The 18,803-nt window shown below is 31.9% G+C and overlaps 1 protein-coding gene across 8 annotated transcripts in view; it reads left to right on the top strand.

Moving 5' to 3' along the window:
* The window catches only part of LOC117177559 (SH3 and multiple ankyrin repeat domains protein 3), a 542,967-nt gene that overhangs the window by 459,753 nt on the left and 64,411 nt on the right, over positions 1-18,803 (top strand). For 5 of the 8 annotated variants that reach the window (XM_033368366.1, XM_033368368.1, XM_033368369.1 and 2 more), the window contains 6 exons: positions 1,781-2,348; positions 5,458-5,699; positions 6,914-7,090; positions 7,216-7,426; positions 7,554-7,752; positions 10,336-10,645. In XM_033368366.1, the coding sequence (XP_033224257.1) occupies positions 1,781-2,348; positions 5,458-5,699; positions 6,914-7,090; positions 7,216-7,426; positions 7,554-7,752; positions 10,336-10,645 (1,707 nt within the window). The remainder of the gene's footprint in view (positions 1-1,780; positions 2,349-5,457; positions 5,700-6,913; positions 7,091-7,215; positions 7,427-7,553; positions 7,753-10,335; positions 10,646-18,803) is intronic. The other 3 variants (XM_033368371.1, XM_033368370.1, XM_033368367.1) reach the window with 2 other exon arrangements.

The raw sequence follows: 18,803 nt of genomic DNA, 5'->3' as shown, positions 1-18,803 counted from the left end.
AACGGATTTCTCCCTCCGGTCGCCCAGAAGCTTCCAGAGAGAATTTCCTGAGTAGTGTCGAACCATTCCTCCTTTCAATTTATAAAAATATTCGATTAAACTTTATGACAATTAATATTCATTAATAATTCATTGATCTAATATTTTTATTCAAAATTGAAACATTAAAAATGGTAGGCCTTACCTTAAACTGGGGTTAAGTGACGCATATCTGAGGGAAACTTTCACACCCTAATCTCTGTATTTAAAACCCGATATATTTTTTCTTCTAGGTATTGCAACAAAGTTTTACCATTTTTAGATGCAAACCATTTATATTTTTCACATAGAAGGGTCGCTTTTCTCCCATGCGCTGCTTAGTTTCAGGTTGAGGAGATTAAGCAATATTCAGTGTTTCATTTGAAATCAATGAAATTTTAATTATCCGACATTAAAAGATGTTTAATTTTTATGTCTAAAATTAAAAATGATATTGTACATTTTCGAAATGCCACAATTCTTATTTGTGTAATATTCAATGTTTCAAATTCAATATTGTAGAATTCTTAGTTCTTACAAATTAACATGATATAATCTCACACGTTTAATCTATACAATTTTAGATTTAAAATTAAATTATTGAAAACTTTTAATACTTTTAAATTTTCTGTATTGAAAGCTTCAGTTAGTATTGTATTTTTTAAATTGAAGGCTTAAGAATCCAATTTTTTCTATCTTAATGATATTTACTTTGAAAGGATATATCCTATTTTCTTTTCTTCGAATACAATAGTCTTTAAATTTTTGAGGATTTAAATGTATTGAAAATGCTTGGTGCGTACAATTTTTAATGCTCCTTTTTGTGCAATTATTTTATTTTACAGGCCTTATAATTAATCCTTTTTAACTGACACGTAGAAAGAATTACACTTGCATCGCCAACATAATATGGAACGTTTAAATTGAATTATGTTCAAATAAAATGTTCAAAACAATTTAAATATCTTATATTCCGTTTTGAACATTTCAAATGTACAATTCGTTCACAGGATATCATTAAATATTTAAATTCTTTTTTAAATATATTAAACAGAAATTTGAATGATTACAAATTGGATTTTTCTAAATGTGTGAATTTTGAGTGTCAGATGACATGAAAGAATAATATTAAATTTTATAAAAACTGAATATCAGGTATTCAAAAATACCGTTCAAAATAAAGTGTCTAACTTTTTGAACACTATAATTATGCGAGATTGGCTTCACTAAATGCATGAGTTCATTTTTCAATATTATAGTATTGTTAAGTATACTGGCAGCATAATATCAGTGTAACTGCCTTTGTGAACGACAATAGATTATCAAATATAAACAGATTTTAAAAATTTTAAAAGGAAAAATACGTATCACGTAGATCTGGTCTTTGTTACAGTACATCATATTCGTGATTCAAAAATAATCTTATATTTTAGGATAATTTTGTGTTAAAGGAAAAGAACATTCTTTAAAAACTGAAATATCTTACAAGCATTAAAAGATATTGTCGTTTTTACAGTGCTTATTTTATAAATGTAAATTAAAATTCCAATTTGAAAATTATATTGGGCATTATAAAATAAAAAGATGTATAAAGTAAGTTAGTTGTCAGATAATCTGAATGATTAAACCTTGAGTGGACTGATAGCAATAAGTGCCTGCGTGCTAGAATAATTAACCTCCTGCTACATCATACTTCCAAATACCTACTTGTAAGGCTAAGTAATCCTTTCTTTACTTAACCTTGCAACCTCGAATTTTCCAGTACCGTTTAAAGGCCCACCACGCTACAACCCGAAACGACGTTCTGTGGCATTTGGTGGCCTGACCACAAGCTGTTCAGCTATCAATTTGGGAACCCTGACCAGGATACCGTCCATTCAACAACATGCATTGTCCTCTTCGTCCTCGTGTTCGGGAACCAGTACGCTCACAAGAACGGTGTCTGTTGACCAATACCCCACTGGAACACTATCCAGAATCCCGTCCACGGAACAGCAATATGCTTCCGGATCCCTTAGTAGGGTTCCAGCCGCGGAACAGTGTTATTCTGGATCGCAGGTTCGAGTTCCGTCCACGGAGCAAGATACTGGCATTTCGAGGTCCGAATCGCATCATAGTAGTCTAAACAGAGTACCGTCCATGGAACAAAGTAGAATGGAGTGTGGAACACTCAGGAGAATACCATCCGAGCAATACGTGTCTTCCGGAACTTTAAGCAGAATACATCACCAAGAGCAGGGGCTAAGCAGAGCCGAAAATTTACAGCATACCCTTAATCGATTACCGTCCGAATACCAAAACCCCAACTCACTCAGAGACCATAATGCGAGGTAAGCATAAACTGTCCTTGCGACCTTGCGAGAGCCAGAGGAAAATTCTACACAAAGTATATTTTCAAAATTTAGTATCATATACTGATGAAAATTGTCTGGATATTGACTGATCACGATTTTTTACCGTATATTCTTGTAGATGGAATTCAAAATTTCAGTCAATTACTTGTTTTGACTTCCATCTACAAGAATATTATCACACCTTGCTCAACAACTTAACATCTTATATATTTTTACCATGTATTTCAAAGCAAAATAGTACAATCTTTTTTAATTATATAGATTTAATTTAGCTCCAAATTAAAATAATTACATCTCTTTGTTTGAAATTTTTTGGCATCCATTTCTAAACTGCATTTTTATTAAAGATGAAGAAATATGACAGTTTTGGAGAGTAACTTGTTATAATATTATCAAAATTACTTGGTTAGAAAAAAAAGCAATTAAATGCAGCTTGTTTATTTTGTATCATCAGAAAGTAACAGTGTAATGTGATTTAAAATTTGATGCATTCAAATGAAGCAGTATCACAATTTACATATTTTATGCTAAACAAATGTTTTAAACATCATTTTTTTAGATTGGAAGCCTTTGAAAATGAATCGCTTCACATAATAAACAATAAACGATTCATCACTTGGCTTTTAAGCTTACCATACATTTCAAGGTTTTAAAGATTTCAAAAGCATTCAAGGGATTTCGAAATATTTGAAGGAATATTAATTAAGGGATGTCAGAAAGTTTTAGAGACTTTTAAATTACTTCCAAAAATTACAAATAAGTTAAAGACATTTCAAAGGTTCATAGATATTTTAAGAGATGTGATTGAATTTCGAAGAGTTTTAAGGGATTGAAATAAAATATTTATCAGAAGATTTCTGCGAATTTAAAAAGGTTTCGAAAAATATCAATAGTTCAGTCCTGATAGGATTTCAGATTGAACTAGATTGCAGCAGTTTTTGACAAATATTTGGATGTACATCCTTTTGAAATCCTGAAGAGCTCGAGGATAATTTGTTTCTGGATTTTTTGTTATTAATAATTGACGGTAATTTATATCATTTTTTCATACACGTTTTCTTGGATTATTTCTACCGCATAACATATAAAAAGTATGTTGAAAATTTGTATAATGCATACATTAATAAGCTTGAAAATGTCCACTAAGCGGTGGGCGGGGATCACTTTTCTAATTGATAATGTTTTCTAAAAAAGAATCTATTGAGTTCAAGTTTGACCAATTATCTAACAGATCGTAAGGAATTTGTTTCATATTTAAATAGAATTTGTACAAGTGTTTCTCAATGTTTCCTTTCTGATCTTCTAAGATTAAAAATGACACTGGTTTCTCGTCTCACGGGACCCAGGTAGTTTGGAAAATCTTACGGTGCAGAAAATTAGCCAGCTCAGATTTTTTTATTATACCTGGTCTTATTTTCCAACTGACATTTTAGATTTGAATTTTATATTTATTAATTAATATATTTATTATTTTAATTATGCTTTATTGTTTATAAATGTTTGTTACATAATATTTTTGTGTCCTTAATTATTCTGCTTAACGATAAAAAAAATCGACCTCCTCTTAAGTGCATGAATGTGACCTAACTTTTGTCAGATTTTTCTGACGATTGTAAGTGTGGACCAAATTGTTTATAAAACTTTTTTATAAAAAAAAGAAAATTTGATATTTGTAAATATAAATAAATAAAATTTGTAATAAGTAATTTTTTCATTAAATATCTACAATTTTTTGTCAAAAAAATTTCCTACGTGATTAATATAGATTAACTTTCAGCTTTCTTTTAGATTTGGAAAAATGTATGAAATTAATTTATTTTATTTCTGTACTTCTGGTACATTTTAGGTGAAATTTCTGAAAAAGAAAATAAGTTAAAACATTTTTTAATAATGAAATAAAACATTGCTCTAGCGTAAATATTTCAGAGGTTATGACGCCTGAAAAATATTCTTCTGTGAATAAACAATTTAAATCTTTTCCTTTTAGCCTAATATCTCGTCTATTGCACGTTCTTCGTGCAAGTTGTATGAAAATGAAATAAATTGCACTTTTACCTCGATATAATGCCACCTGCAATAATGCCGGCCTTACGCTTGACTGCATCTGTCTCCCCCTCCCGCCTGAGCATCATTGCGATGGATGAATAAAAAATTAAATCATATTCAAAACTAAAAAAATTTATTTCTAACTCTTTGGAGAGAAATTTCAATAGATGAATCCACGGAATTGCTCCTTGATTTTATCACATCTTTGGTGCAAGAACTAAGATCTTGAAATTTCTCTCCGTGCTTACAGAACAGAAGTTCATCTAATTTATTAATCTCATGCAAAAACTCATTTTTTATATTAATACATTATAAATATATAAAATACCTGAAGAATTGGACAATTTTCTATAAATACCGGGTTTAAACCTCGATTTATGAGGATTTGCTTTTCCAAACACAAGAGTTCAAGAAAATAGTTAAAAGTGCTGATACAATATATACAAAATTAGTTCTTAATCAAAAATTTGATCTATAATAAAGTTAACAAAAACGATCAATTCTGTTATATAAGAACTAAAATTATTGATGTTTTTTAGTTTCAAAGATCATTTAATCTGCTTTCATTTGTTTAGATATAAATAATTATGCGACAAGATATTTAGCGTAAACAAATTTAACGTTTTTTTCTGGGAAAAATCTGTTTAATCACGTGGGAAGTTTGCTTGGATGTAATTGTTATTGCAACAACAAAAATTCATCGACATTTAGGCTTCCGTGAAGAATATACCGCATTGACTAACGAATTCATATCTGATAAACTATGCGTTGCAGTATTCGCTCTGGGGTCATTTTCAAGCTTACTTTGGCATTTTTTTCGTTAAGAAATTTAATTCATACATAATAAACTCTAGAATTGTTATAATTTACCATCCGTATAAATTTCAAATTTCCTGGGTAATATCAAACAAATGTGTACTTGATAATTTCATCAGGAATTATTAAGATCACTGGCTCTCGTTATTATCTAGCTAACCGTTTTCCAAATTGGTGGCTAACCCGCAAAGACAATCTATGCTTCCAAATTTGATCAAAATAGACGCACACTTTCAAGATTACCAAATGCCGAGCACTATCAAAACTTACGGACAGAAGGGCTCACAAGGCTCCAGGAGCATCGACTTGAATTGCAGCATCGCTTGGATATTCATCGAACGATGGACATGCCGCCCTCACCTTCGCCGAGCAGTAGAAGTCTAGCACCCTTCAGCTCAGCGAGCTCCAGCCTCTCCGAAGGGAGCAATCAACCTTCTGGCGAGGATTCCGCCAGCATCGTCACAGGTATTCGTTTTTTTATATTTTTTTCTTCTTCGGGGTGACTCGAGACGAAGTACTCTGTTTCACACGAGGATCTCCTCACCCTTCAAAGAATGACTTCAAACAGCCACGGAGAAAGCAATCGGTTTTTCATTCTATATCAACTAAAGATCATGATTCTTTTAATTTGAATCCCATTCTCATCGACGAATTAAAGAAATGCCCTGGAATAATTAAAATTTTTGCCCAGAAGATTGTCTTTTCAACCTGCAAGAGTTATTTTAAACCTCTAAAAGTTATTTTCAACTTTGAAGAGTTTTTTGGATTCGACGACTCATACGTCGAATCATCACCACCATAGACTATATTTCACACTTCAGGTTAGTTTCTACGCCGCGAAATATTACTTGATACATTCATGTGTATTTAGGAAAACGGGAGCTCCCAATTCGATTTTGAGAAGTCACCTAATTTCTGTTAAGTAAGTTGTAGTAGGTAAAATTTAATGAAAAGAGTGCCCACTCAAAAAAGAATTCGGCGATTCAGTATTTCAGGTATGAGTTGCAGTTCTCGGATGTTTTTATTTCTTCCTGGGAAAAGAAGGAAAACAAACGTAACGATTTTTTAGTTGAAAAAATATAAAGTATGCATTCATGATGAGCATAAACATATATTATCTGAAAATTATAAAATGATTTCAGTCTCCTAATCAGTTTCAGCATATGCACTTAAAGGGACATAGGCCCATTTTCGTTTGATAGTATTTTTCATGTCAATGTTTAGTCAGAGAATAGCTGTTACTGTACGCGCCAAGAATCTTGATCTTTCAGAGTAGATAAGGTTGCAATGAGATATCGTTTGTGATTCAAAAACAAAGACTTGTCTGTTGCCCTCTTAATCTCATATGTAGACGTTAAATTGATAAAATCAGTATTCCGACAGAATTGATATCTGCGCCAAAGTTCTTAGATTCCGGCGTTTCAAAGGTATAACTCCTTTGATCGTGAGATCAGGTTTCCTAACATTTTCAACATGGAACATTTCAGTTTAAAGTTACTAATTAATTCCAGAACTTCATAAAAGTCACACATTTTAGCATTTTCTCGAGTGAAATCTGTTTTATTCATTGAACCTTCTTCTCTCAAATTGAAATTCATGAAGGAAGATGTTCGCGTATCAAGAGAAATACGTGCCTCTCTTTGAAACTTGGCTGCGTCTTGATGGAAAATTCGTTTCAGACAAAAGCTTGGGCGATACGGCATCCGACGTAATTAGCGATAGTTCTGGGGTTGGAACGTCGCAATCTGACACGACAAATTCACTCACCATACCTGGAACCACGGTAGTTTGCATCGATGGATATAATAGTGGTATACGAGGGCACTTAAACATCAACGAAGGAGATATTCTCGAAGGTATGGAAATTCGAATGTAAGAAGCATAAATATGTTTATGCAATTCCTTCTTGTCTTGTCGTTTATAAACTTTAATTTTAAATTAATAAACGCAGATATGAAAATTATAATTAAATTTTCAATAGTCACCGGAGCTACGGATTGCGGTCTTCTTGAAGGGGTCCTTAGAGGTCAGGGTACAGGTTTATTTCCAGCGCACTGCGTTCAAGAAGTTAGGCTTCGCCATACGAACATTCCGCTTGGTCCTACACCTACCAGAGATGGACGAATCCGTGTTCTTGGAAGACGGGAGTCGCAACACACTTATTTTGCTACAGCTCCAAGATTAAAGAAACCGTAAGTAACTTAAATGTCAATGTTAAAAAATCCTTTCTTGAAATTTTATTTTAAAGCATAATTGAGGTGGTAAGAAAACTGATGGCAAATTCAGAAATTAAGACCATCCGAATGTTTTTTTTTTCAGCGTGACGTCGGAACTTCGTACTGTTGTCCTACATCGTTCAAAGAAAGGTTTCGGTTTTGTACTGCGCGGTGCCAAATCGCATGCTTTAGTAGGGTTCACGCCATCAGTTGAATTTCCTGCTTCACAGTATTTAGAAGACGTTGATCCTGGTGGAGTCTCGGACCTCGCAGGACTCAGGAAAGGAGATTTCCTTATTCAGGTGTGTATATTAATAATTATAAAAAATGTTTGATTAAGTAAATCCTGGTAATGTCTGTGAATTTTTCAGTTTAAAAAGAAGTTTGTTTTCGTTCAGTTTTAAGCCCAGGATAAAATATCCACGTAGTAATTTAATATACGTTGAAATATGCGTCATTTCGCCTATATATTAAAAAGTTCCATGTTTATTTTCACGAAGGATATTTTATAGCTCTAATATTATTCAATTTTGCATGTCTCTAAAGATATTTTACCTAGATGCGGCAAGGGTCTACTTAGGCCACATGTCGCGAAAGCGGTGCTATTATCGAAAATGTGGTTTCGGTTTTTCCGGTATTTATCGGCTAAATTCGGCAATACCGCTAGGTTTAAACGAATTATTTTGACCACATGCCACAAAGCTGCGTAATAAACTCTGTTTTGTTCGAGCGGGAATTTGAAATTTTTCAATTATTATGGATTTATTTTTTCTCGAGGACTGAAAGTAATTTTTTTCCATTCAAACATATTCTTAGTATATGTGATTTATTCGTATTATTAAAAAAAGTAGAATATAGTGTTATAAAAATTAGGAATGAACAAGTGACTGAAAAGATGATAATGATAATTCGGTATAAAATCTAGATCTAGAAAGAATGGGATAATTTTACTATTGTATGATCAATTTTACTGTTGGTAATGCATAACTCAATAATAACAATAATAATAATAATATAATGGAATTAATTGAAGTTATTGATAGAAAATCTTAACCTTGAAATTTCACCTTTTATTTTTATCATGAAAATACGTGAAAAGCAAACATATAAAAAGTTTTATTTTAATATTGTATTCCTAAAGAGGATAATTCGAATTTTCACGTGAATATTCAGGACAATTTAAAGAATCCTTTTCTTGCAAAAAAATATATACTTTATTTTCATATCTCTATTTAAAACAAGAAAGCAAAAAATACTTTAATATAATATAAAAAAATTTGTTCTTTTGCTATTTTATTCGTAAAAAGTATAATACTTCGAATTTCTATGTGAAAATTCCGGACAAGATAAAGAATTCTTTTTATGCGCAAAAAATATACACTCTATTTTCATCAAATTAATCGATTTAATCAATTTCATTTATTTATTAGAATACTGCACAATTTAGGATGCTACTGGTGAGAGGGCTCATTAAACTATGTGGAGATTATTTTAATATCATTTCTTCTCTTCCTAATAGCACGGAACGTTCCCTGAGCATGTAAAATGTTCGTCGCTTGGGAACGTTCCAGTAACGTTCCACTGGTAATTGAGGGGTACCTTCCATTATTGTTATTTTTAATAACAATTATCTCGTAAACTGTAAGAGATAGGTACAAAATAGATGTCATTTTTAGTTTTGAGTAGCGTATATACTACATTGTAATATGGTATATATATCATGAACTGACATTAATTTTGACCTATCACTTACGGTTGATCGGGTATTCATTGATAATAATAACAATGACGATCATTTATTCTGTGAACGTTCCAGTGGAATGTTCCTGAAATGTTCTCACGTGGCGGACATTTTACAGTACCTCGAAAATTTTTCTTTTAAAAGAAACCAGACGAGAAATGAATTTAGTTCAACTGAACTTTCTTTAACTTTTAAATTCACCTACATTTTATTAAAATTTTTAATTCAGCTACATTTTATTTAAATTTTGAATTTAACTGACTTTTATTTAATTTTTTTAATTCATCTTAATTTCATTTAAATTGAAGGTTTAGTTTCAAAAAATAATTTGTGAAATTTCAGTACAATTTTAAAGTACGAAAAGAATTTTTTTTAATTTATTTACTTATTATCAAGAAAATGTTTATTTTCAAATCAACCGTAAGAGAAATTAATCAGTTTTAAAATAATGATAATAAATAAATAATGTTTAGGCTCTCTTTAATTTTAATATAATTAAGTAATTCAGTGTTCACAACATTTTTGGCGTACAGAGCCAGTCGGACGACTCAGCTATAGCAAAGATTGCTATAGTGATGGCAAATGCGAACGCGAGAAACAGAAAATCGCGTTCGGTTTGGAATTGAACAAATTTCAGTGTGTGCTCCGGCCCTACCCCACCCATTGACGTGATCGGAGGACGCGGTTGCCATAGAAACGGCGAAAAGTTGAAGAGGGCAACACCTCGATTTGATTGAAAATATAGTTAGGTATACTATATATATCGGCAGTCCCCACTTCTGACCCTTGCCGCATCTAGGTAAAATATCTTTGATGTCTCCAATTTTAAATCATTTAATGTCGAACATTTTTTTTTTAAATTCTGTATTCTGACTGATTTAGTTTTTAAGGACCCAGCTATACAATTTTTCATATATAAAAGTTTGAATTGTAAAACGTTATATCTAAGGACAATGAAGCGCAGCTGAGGATTAGTATAGAAACAAATTACCGCTAAGAAACTATTATCACTATTACTCAATATACCTATCTATTCTGAAAGAAAAATGTTTACACTGGAAAAATATGTATAACAATTAATATTCTCTGATAATCCCCTATTCTTGATTTTACATTAATTATTTTTTTATAACTGCTGGTATAGATTAACGGTGAAGATGTAACCACGGCCTCGCATGACCATGTGGTTGATCTCATTCAAAAATCTAAGGAACTGGTCAGGATGGCGGTGGTCTCGCCTGTTATCAGTCTTCCAAATTCACAATCGGCAGCAGCACTGCCGACTAGTCAGTCCATTCAAAGACAGTACGCTACCTTACCACGCAAGGGAAGTAATAATGTGGCGATTGGAGGAACCTTGGGGAGATCTCCGGCTCCCTTGCCTCCTCGAAGGGATCCCAAAACTACTCTGAGTGTCGGTCGAGCCAGAGCTAGATCTATGGTTGCAGGCCTAGGTAAGCTTGATTTCTCTTCTAATTTACTATATTTATTATGCTTAAGAGGACTGTGTACGTGAACTTCTGTAAGGTCACCGCTGGTCACTATTTTCTTCGAAAGTATAGTAAAAAATATGACTTATGTGGTATGTCTGGATTAAGAAAAGAATGAGCTACAACAGGGGTCTTCAGCGAGGGGAAATTTGGTCCCAAATACTCATTTGCCAGATGTCTCGTTTCCAGCACTACGCCGCTTCACTCAGAACCGAAAAATTTCATTACACTGTTACAGCTGACTAAAAATTCATGGTGGTGGAAACGAAACATGTGGCGAATGAGTATTTGCGGTCGAATTTCCCCCCGCTGAAGAGTCCTGAACTACCAGGTTTTTTTTGTCAAATTTTAATAAATATTTATTATATTAAAAATATTCTTATTCAAAGCTACCCTACTTTTGAAGACTAATTTCTCTGCTTGTATTGATTAATTCACAAATTTACGAAATACCTCATGTAGATTGATTATTCGTCGAAAAATGTATCTATCTAATCAAAAAATTTCTCTTTAATATATATGAAGAAACAAGTGCCAATAAAGTGCATTCATGGAGTAAATTTAAAGTAAGCACCTACCGATCCTGGCCTTTCTAGGGCCTATTGTCACAATAACTACGCTAACTGTAATTCACATCTGGCACCAGTCTCAAGAAAACCTTCTTAGGTCCATTTCTGAATTTTCTCTTTAGACACAAAAAATGTACAGAATTTTATGAATGCAATCCTTAGCTCATTCTTTTACAAAATCAGACACCACATAAATAACAATTTTTAGCAATACAGTCAGGAAAAATATTTTTTGTTTCGAAATATACTGCATACCTATTAAAAATTTGGTTTGAAATTTTTTTATTGTATTAGATACAGTTGTTTTTGTTACTGGGATCTTATTTTATAATCGTTAAATAATCGTTACAAACCAAGACATTGGTCTTCAAAAGTAGGGTAATTATGACCACGCGTATTTTTAATATCATGATCGATTATTAAAATTTCACAAATATCCCTTCTACCTTATTTAATTCCTAATCCAGGCACACCTTATAACTAGTAATTTTTAGCAATATTTTCAGTGAAAATAGACACAAAATGTTGAAAAAATTGAAATTTTGAAAATGCCCGATTTGAATTTTCGCCTAATGAAAACATTCCATGGAGATAATTTAAAAATACACTTGATAATCTTGAAAAAATTTTGATTGGAATTTCTTAGTCTATTAGAAAATACGATTTTGCTATAGGGACCTTATTTTTTAATTGTTAAATAATTGGATGTTATTGTTAAATATTATGGATTCCTCAATAAATAAGGTAGAATGGATATTTGTAAAATTTTAATAAATATTGATAAAAACTACTTTTACAATTAGTTTGAGAAATTTCAATCTAATTTTTACTACACATTAAGTATATTTCGATACTTCAGAGAGTATTTTCAACATTTCAAACTTAATTTCGACTTCTTGCTACAACTTTATTAGAAACTATTGCTAACCGTTATTACTTGCGTAGTATTTATAGATTCGTAAACGAATAAGGTGGAACAGGTCTTTGAAGATAATGTAAAAGGAAATAAAACTTTAAAGATCAACTGGAATTGAAAATATTAAGCGGTTCTTTCCATTTTTTTTATTTACGTGTGATCATATAACGAGGCTAATCATCTATTAAAATTGAATTAATTAATATTGCACAAAATTTTGATTTTCTCCGCTGTGTCGAGCGATGGTCTTACGCTCCACGGTTACCTGGGTACTGGTGTGGAAAGACATGGCCGTCACTAGTCCAGACGGCAGACGCCATACCCAGTCCTGTCTGATCTTATATGTCGCCAAAATATATTGAGTGATTCGTATGCAGAATGATCACCTGATTCCGAATCGGTGTGGTACGTTTTCGGCAGATTGTTCCCAGGCACAAAGTTTATATAAAATTATAGTAAAATTGTGTAATTTAAGTAACGACGCATGAGTAATCAATTACGGGGTTTCAAATACTAACAACTTTTCTACAAAAAGTTATAAATGTTCGAAATTTAGCATGATAATTGTCTAAAGTACCACTAAAACAATGATGTTAAGAAAAAATTGTTTATACAAAAATTTTAACCTGTAGAACAATCTAAATTCCAATTATTTATCTACAGTTCTATATGCAGTGGGAACTTGGCACGAAGCTTAAACAATCTTAAATATTATTTAAAACGCAGTCATAGAATTTAAATTTCTTAATTTTTATTCATTTAGTAGTTATAAACTTCCCTTTTTTGAAGAATTCGACAATGGGCTCGATAAATGACATTGTAAACTCGGAAGCGCTCATCTGGCCGGCTGGTTCGGACCCCATAGGCGTGGAAATAGAAAATGCTAGCAGAAGGGTTCATGGGTCCATTCGGCACTGTGAAACTATTTTGCTGTTATAAGAAATAAGAAATTAATTAATTTCTACAAAAATATTTTTCTTTTACTTCCTGGAAAAACTAGGATCAGAATAAAATTAAATAAGGGCGAAAATTATTTTCAGTTTTTAATATTTTACAGAAAACTTAGGGTGAAGTTTCCTTTTGGAACTAGAAAACGTTTCAGAAAAAAATAAAACAATAAAGTAATGGGAGGCTTACTTCGAAATTATATATTTCTTCGAATCATTGAGATATTTAACTATTTATTCTTCTGCTTAGAAATGTCTCACTTTTTTTAATTTTCATTTTTGTAGAAAAAATTGGAAGTGATTTAAAGGAAGTTTGTGTATCTACGCTATTAGTGCCGAAGTTTCGGTATATTTTTGCAGATTTCAAATTAAAATTTAGAAGCTGTTTAAGAATTATGAAAGGCTTCAAAAGGATAAAAACATTTTCTTAAGATTCTTCGGAAAATAAAAAATGATTCTTCATTTTTTTCTCATTCTTTTAAGAGAATATTTACAAAGATTTTCAAAGATTTCCAAAACTGTAAAAAAGAATGTGGAATATTCGAAAGAATGTTTTTTACATTTATAAAATTTACTCTGAATTGTAAGAAAAATTAAAAATATCTTTTTGAATGAATAAAATTTTGCTTGTCATGCTCAACAAATTTTGGTAACTTACAAAAATTCCTTTAAAATATTCTAAATTCTGTTTTGAAAATTGTGGAAATATTTGAAAATATTTTCTTAAAATAATTTTTTGGCATAAGAAATCATTTTACATTTTCCTTGGAATGTTCAAATTCTGAAAAAATTATTTAAAATTTGAAAAAGTTTAAATTAAATTCTAGATTTCTGAGGATTTTGAAACAAAATGTAGAAGGTTTTCAAGGATGTTTTAAAGTCTTTAAAATAATTTAACTACTAATTTTAGAAGTGTTGAGTTAAATAATGTTAATTTTTTAATTTTTAATGTTTCTAACTTAAACTTTCTTTAAAAAATCTAATTTTGAAAATCTGAACGTTCATTGATTGAATGTTCAACTTAAACCAGTGAAAATGATAACGCCGATTTATATTTTTGGAACTGAATTTGTATCTTTGAAATCTATAGTTTATAAAAGATAAAAATTCTAAATTTTGCAGTATATCTGCATTTCATTTTAAATTGTTTAATTGAAAAGTGATAGTAGCTAACTTCCATTTTATACGTGCAAATTATTGAGCATTTGAGTATAAAATTTTTTTATTTAGAAACAAAAAAAGCAAGAGTTCTACTTTGAGTGCTTTAATTTGTAATATATTTTTTATTACTTCAAAAGGAATTTTTTTAGCTTCGGAGATGAAATTTGTTTATTTTATTGACCATGAAAAATTTTTGCGAACTGGGAATAAACCGGAAAATTTCCGAGTTTTTTCTTCTTCGATTAAAATGGCCACACTGACGATACCATAAATATATTGATGAATGATAAATAATTTAGAGATATTACTGTACATACTGACACGATATGTGACTGCATATACAATAATAAAGTAAGTGAAAAAACTATTTCATAATATTAATCTTATAAATGAGTCTGCATCATTTTTTTACTTTAACCAAACACAATTTCTTTTCAAAATTAAATCAGTTTTCCTGGAAGAATAATTCAGTGCATAATATTGTGGCTGAGTGGGCCCCCAACCCTTGCTCGGTATTTACGACGATTCGACGCCAATGGTTTTTGACCTGTCCGGTCGTTAGCAAGATTCCCAGTTTACGGCATCACTTATAGCCCCATTATCAAACTCTCCAAAAAAAAAAAGGAAAGTTGATAACTATTAAATAAATAAAAATTAAGAAATTTAAATTCTATGACTGAATTTTAAATAATATTTAAGATTGTTTAAGCTTCGTGCCAAGTTCCCACTGCATATAGAACTGTAGATAAATAATTTGAATTTAGATTGTTCTACAGGTTACAATTTTTTCTTAACATCATTGTTTTAGTGGTACTTAAGAGAATTATCATGCTAAATTTCAAACATTTATAACTTTTTGTAGAAACGTTGTTAGTATTTGAAACCCCGTAATTGATTAATCATGCATTGTTGCTTAAAATTAAACAACTTATTCCTCCTGTAATGAGCTAATAAAGTGCAGAAAAAAAATCGAAATAAATTTAATGGAAAATCATTAATCGGGAGTAATTAAAAAATTGATTAATTGCGAATATCTCGAGAACGCACAATCTGCCGAAGACGTACCACACCGATTCGGAATCAGGAGATCATTCTGCATACGAATCACTCAAAATATTTTGGCGACACATAAGATCCGAATGGACTGGTTATGGCGTGCGGACTACAATGGATTCAAAGTTGCTCCCGGCCCTCGATGCTGGGTCTCCTGTGGAAATAATTCCTTTGTCTTTCAACTATACTATTTTCTCGCCTATTCCGCAATAAAAAATTCTAATACACCAAACTCTCGGATTCTATCCCCCGATTTTCGGCCTTCCGAGAACTACTGGCCCACACAGTCTCTCAGGGGACAGGGCGAGAGACGGTTACGACTCTCGCCTCGGAAGGGTCGCCGTTCAAGAATATTCAGTTGAGTATATTGCGCAATATATTCAATAATAATTCTCATATATATTGTATATGCAATAATTCGCGCAATAATATATGCTCAATAATTCTCATTGGAAATGTTTCAGGCTCCTCTGAATGTTTACGTTTGAATCTCCCCGACTTGTGACCAAAGTTATTTGCAGCCCCCCCCCCCCCCATACACTGGAGGGAAACCAAGAGTTTGGTGTAGGTCGACAAAATCCCTGAAGATTTGACGAATTTGAGAATATAATCGTAAATATACGTATATTCTCAACAATTCCGATTTGAAATTCAAAATTTCGTCACCTTTCAATTAAAATTACGTTAATGACGTCATTCAAATTTTTATCTCTTGTTTTTTTATTCGTACAGTGGTTGAAATTTTCAAAAAAAAACCGCAACTTTCTAACACTATTCAAAGAGAATAATATTAACCCTACACAGATCATGTGAGGGACAAATGTGCCCCACGCGAAATTCATTCAAATCTCCTGCGCAAATATCTCTGATTTTTTGGTGCAGTGAAGTGGTTGATTGTGCCGGTTGTTCGCTGCCTGTCAAGCGAGAAGGAAATTCTGAGCATTTGGGGCACATTTGTCCCCCAGAGCATCCGTTACATTCTAGTTTCGTCACGTAGTCAATTTCCTGTTTTCAAGCAAATGAACAAATTTCACGTATATTTACAGTAAATCATGATGTTTTTAAGTTTCGAATTGATTTTTTATAATTTAAGTAAAAATTATATGTAAAAATGACTAAAAATGTGATATATCAATGTAAAGTTGTTTTTTTTTAAATTTTATTCATACAGTGCTCATAAATTCTAATAAAAAATCAATTAATAAATAATGAATGAATAATTGTTTTTCTCATCGAAGATGTCGAGAATATACGAACTAAGAAGTACCGATGCTGTGGCTGCAGTGTCGTAGCAAAAAGGAGAGAGAAGTTGCAACCGACTTGTGTGTAACGAACATAGGGTGGTCTTGTGCAACCTTTGCACTGAAGATGATTGAGCTTATTTAATGCAATATTCAGTTTAATTTAATGTTTTTCAATTCAATTTTATTTCGAGAATTAGTTTAAAAATAAAAATAGTTTTGTAGAAAAGGCTCCTTTTTTAATTCCGACGAATTTTTCCTATCTTTCAAACTTACTAACCTCTTTTTGATTAAAAAAAAACTTTTTCCTAATTTTTTTATCTTTATTCAAATGAAACCATCTTATTTTTCTTCAGATATCAAGGAGATTGACCCATTATATATTCAAATTATTTATAATAATAAGCATCTGCCCGCACTTCTAATATTTCTCATTTTTTTCAATTTTCTAACTTCGAATGTTCAAATAAATATACATTTTGAAAGGAACCTAATCATAACCTAAACCATCTTAAAGTGCAATTCTTCCCCTTCAAAATCGCGACAGAAATTAAAAAATTGATTAAAATAAAAAAATGTCAATTTCAGGATTTTTATTTGTTTAAACATCTTTTTAAACACTTTAACTTTATTTAAACGAAATGTTATATACATCATTCTCTTCGGCATTAAGACGAAAAGAGAACGGTGTATATTCACATCCTATTGCGATAAAAGGATAAGATTGTGCAAATGAAATCCAAATAGGAGACATTTGGCACCCACAGGACCCGGTGTGGATAAAAAATACCAGGCGATCCGTCTAGGGTTAAAAATAATAAATTGAAAGCAATTAAGTTGTTTGAAACGTTTCGGCACACAATGGTGGCCCTTATCAGTAAGTATAATTAACCCTACGTAGGGCGCGGTCTAGGATTGCTAAGATCGGGAGGCGTTGAGTCTGACAGACTCACTTTGAAAAAACATTCATGAAATCCATTAAACGCAATATTAAATTAACCTATTCATTACCATGCTCCTTTAGGGTGTAGAAAATAAGGGAAAAGTACAAAAACTATTACAAAATAAAAAAAATATATTTCTTATATTACAAAAACTAAATGTATTTTAATTGCAGAAGTCGTAAATCACAATTTTGCAAACATCGAAAATATCTCTTTAAATTTAGAAAAAATAAATACAAAAAATGCTTGGCGATATATTTCGGGTCTTTGTTCATTGAAATCACTCAAAATCTTCTTTCGTCAGTTCCGTGGCAGTTCCGCACGAGCATGCTGAAAAACATGCTGCACAAAGCGATTTCGCATGACTAAGGCATATTCCTCTCTGGCATTTTTCACAGGAATAGTTTGTCAGTCGACGTTTACCTGTTTCCACCGTGCAATCACAGCATCTATACTGTTTTAGAGGGGATGAGGGTGATTTTGGACGATCATCAACTGGAAGGAGTCTCTTCAGACGAAGTTTCAAGGAGGTGTGAAGGCCAGATGACAGTTGGCTCCTTCGCTGAAGTTCTTGATGACACAGTTCATGTGACAATACTTTGAAAAAATTTCTTCTAGGCATTGGCTTCAGTTGATTTCCGAGGTGAATCACAAGAGAATTGATTCCCTCCAGATTTAATATAACGTAGAAAATTACCACCGACCTGGGTTTTGTAACGTATTAGGGCCCTGTGAGATCAGGTATGGTATTGCTCGTCCTCTTAACGACCGATGACGTACTAACTGGGTGCGCTGAAATCATCTCACATAGTTAGAAGACTACGGGGAGGGAGGGGCCTGAATCCTCCTACTGTCAGAAGGGACACAAAAAAAACAAACGCCTGAGCCTGTCAGATCAGCCGCGCCCTACGCAGGTTTAAGTCTGTGAAAAGTACATAATGTGTAGGACGATTTCCATGATCGCGGCCCACCTGCTCCTCTTACAAAATGTATGAATTTTAACCCAATTGCCTAGAACAATATTATACTTCAAAAGATATATTTTGAACCAAAAATGGAACAGTGGAATTTTCATATAAAAAATTTAGTTTTCAACAAAATAATTCATTTTTAAACCAAAGTAAATGGAATCCTGGAATTTCTAGTTTAAAAATTTAGTTTTCAACAAAAGAATTCATTTTTAACAAAGTAGTTAGACTATTAATTTGTAAAATTCATTAATTGTTTAATTTCCCATTACAGTTCCTCTTTATTCATAATTTGTCCCCTAAGGGTTTGCACGATTTCCATT

This window comes from Belonocnema kinseyi, chromosome 7 (assembly GCF_010883055.1).
Source record: "Belonocnema kinseyi isolate 2016_QV_RU_SX_M_011 chromosome 7, B_treatae_v1, whole genome shotgun sequence".
Lineage (NCBI taxonomy): Eukaryota > Metazoa > Arthropoda > Insecta > Hymenoptera > Cynipidae > Belonocnema > Belonocnema kinseyi.
This window is presented reverse-complemented; position numbering and strand designations above follow the sequence as displayed.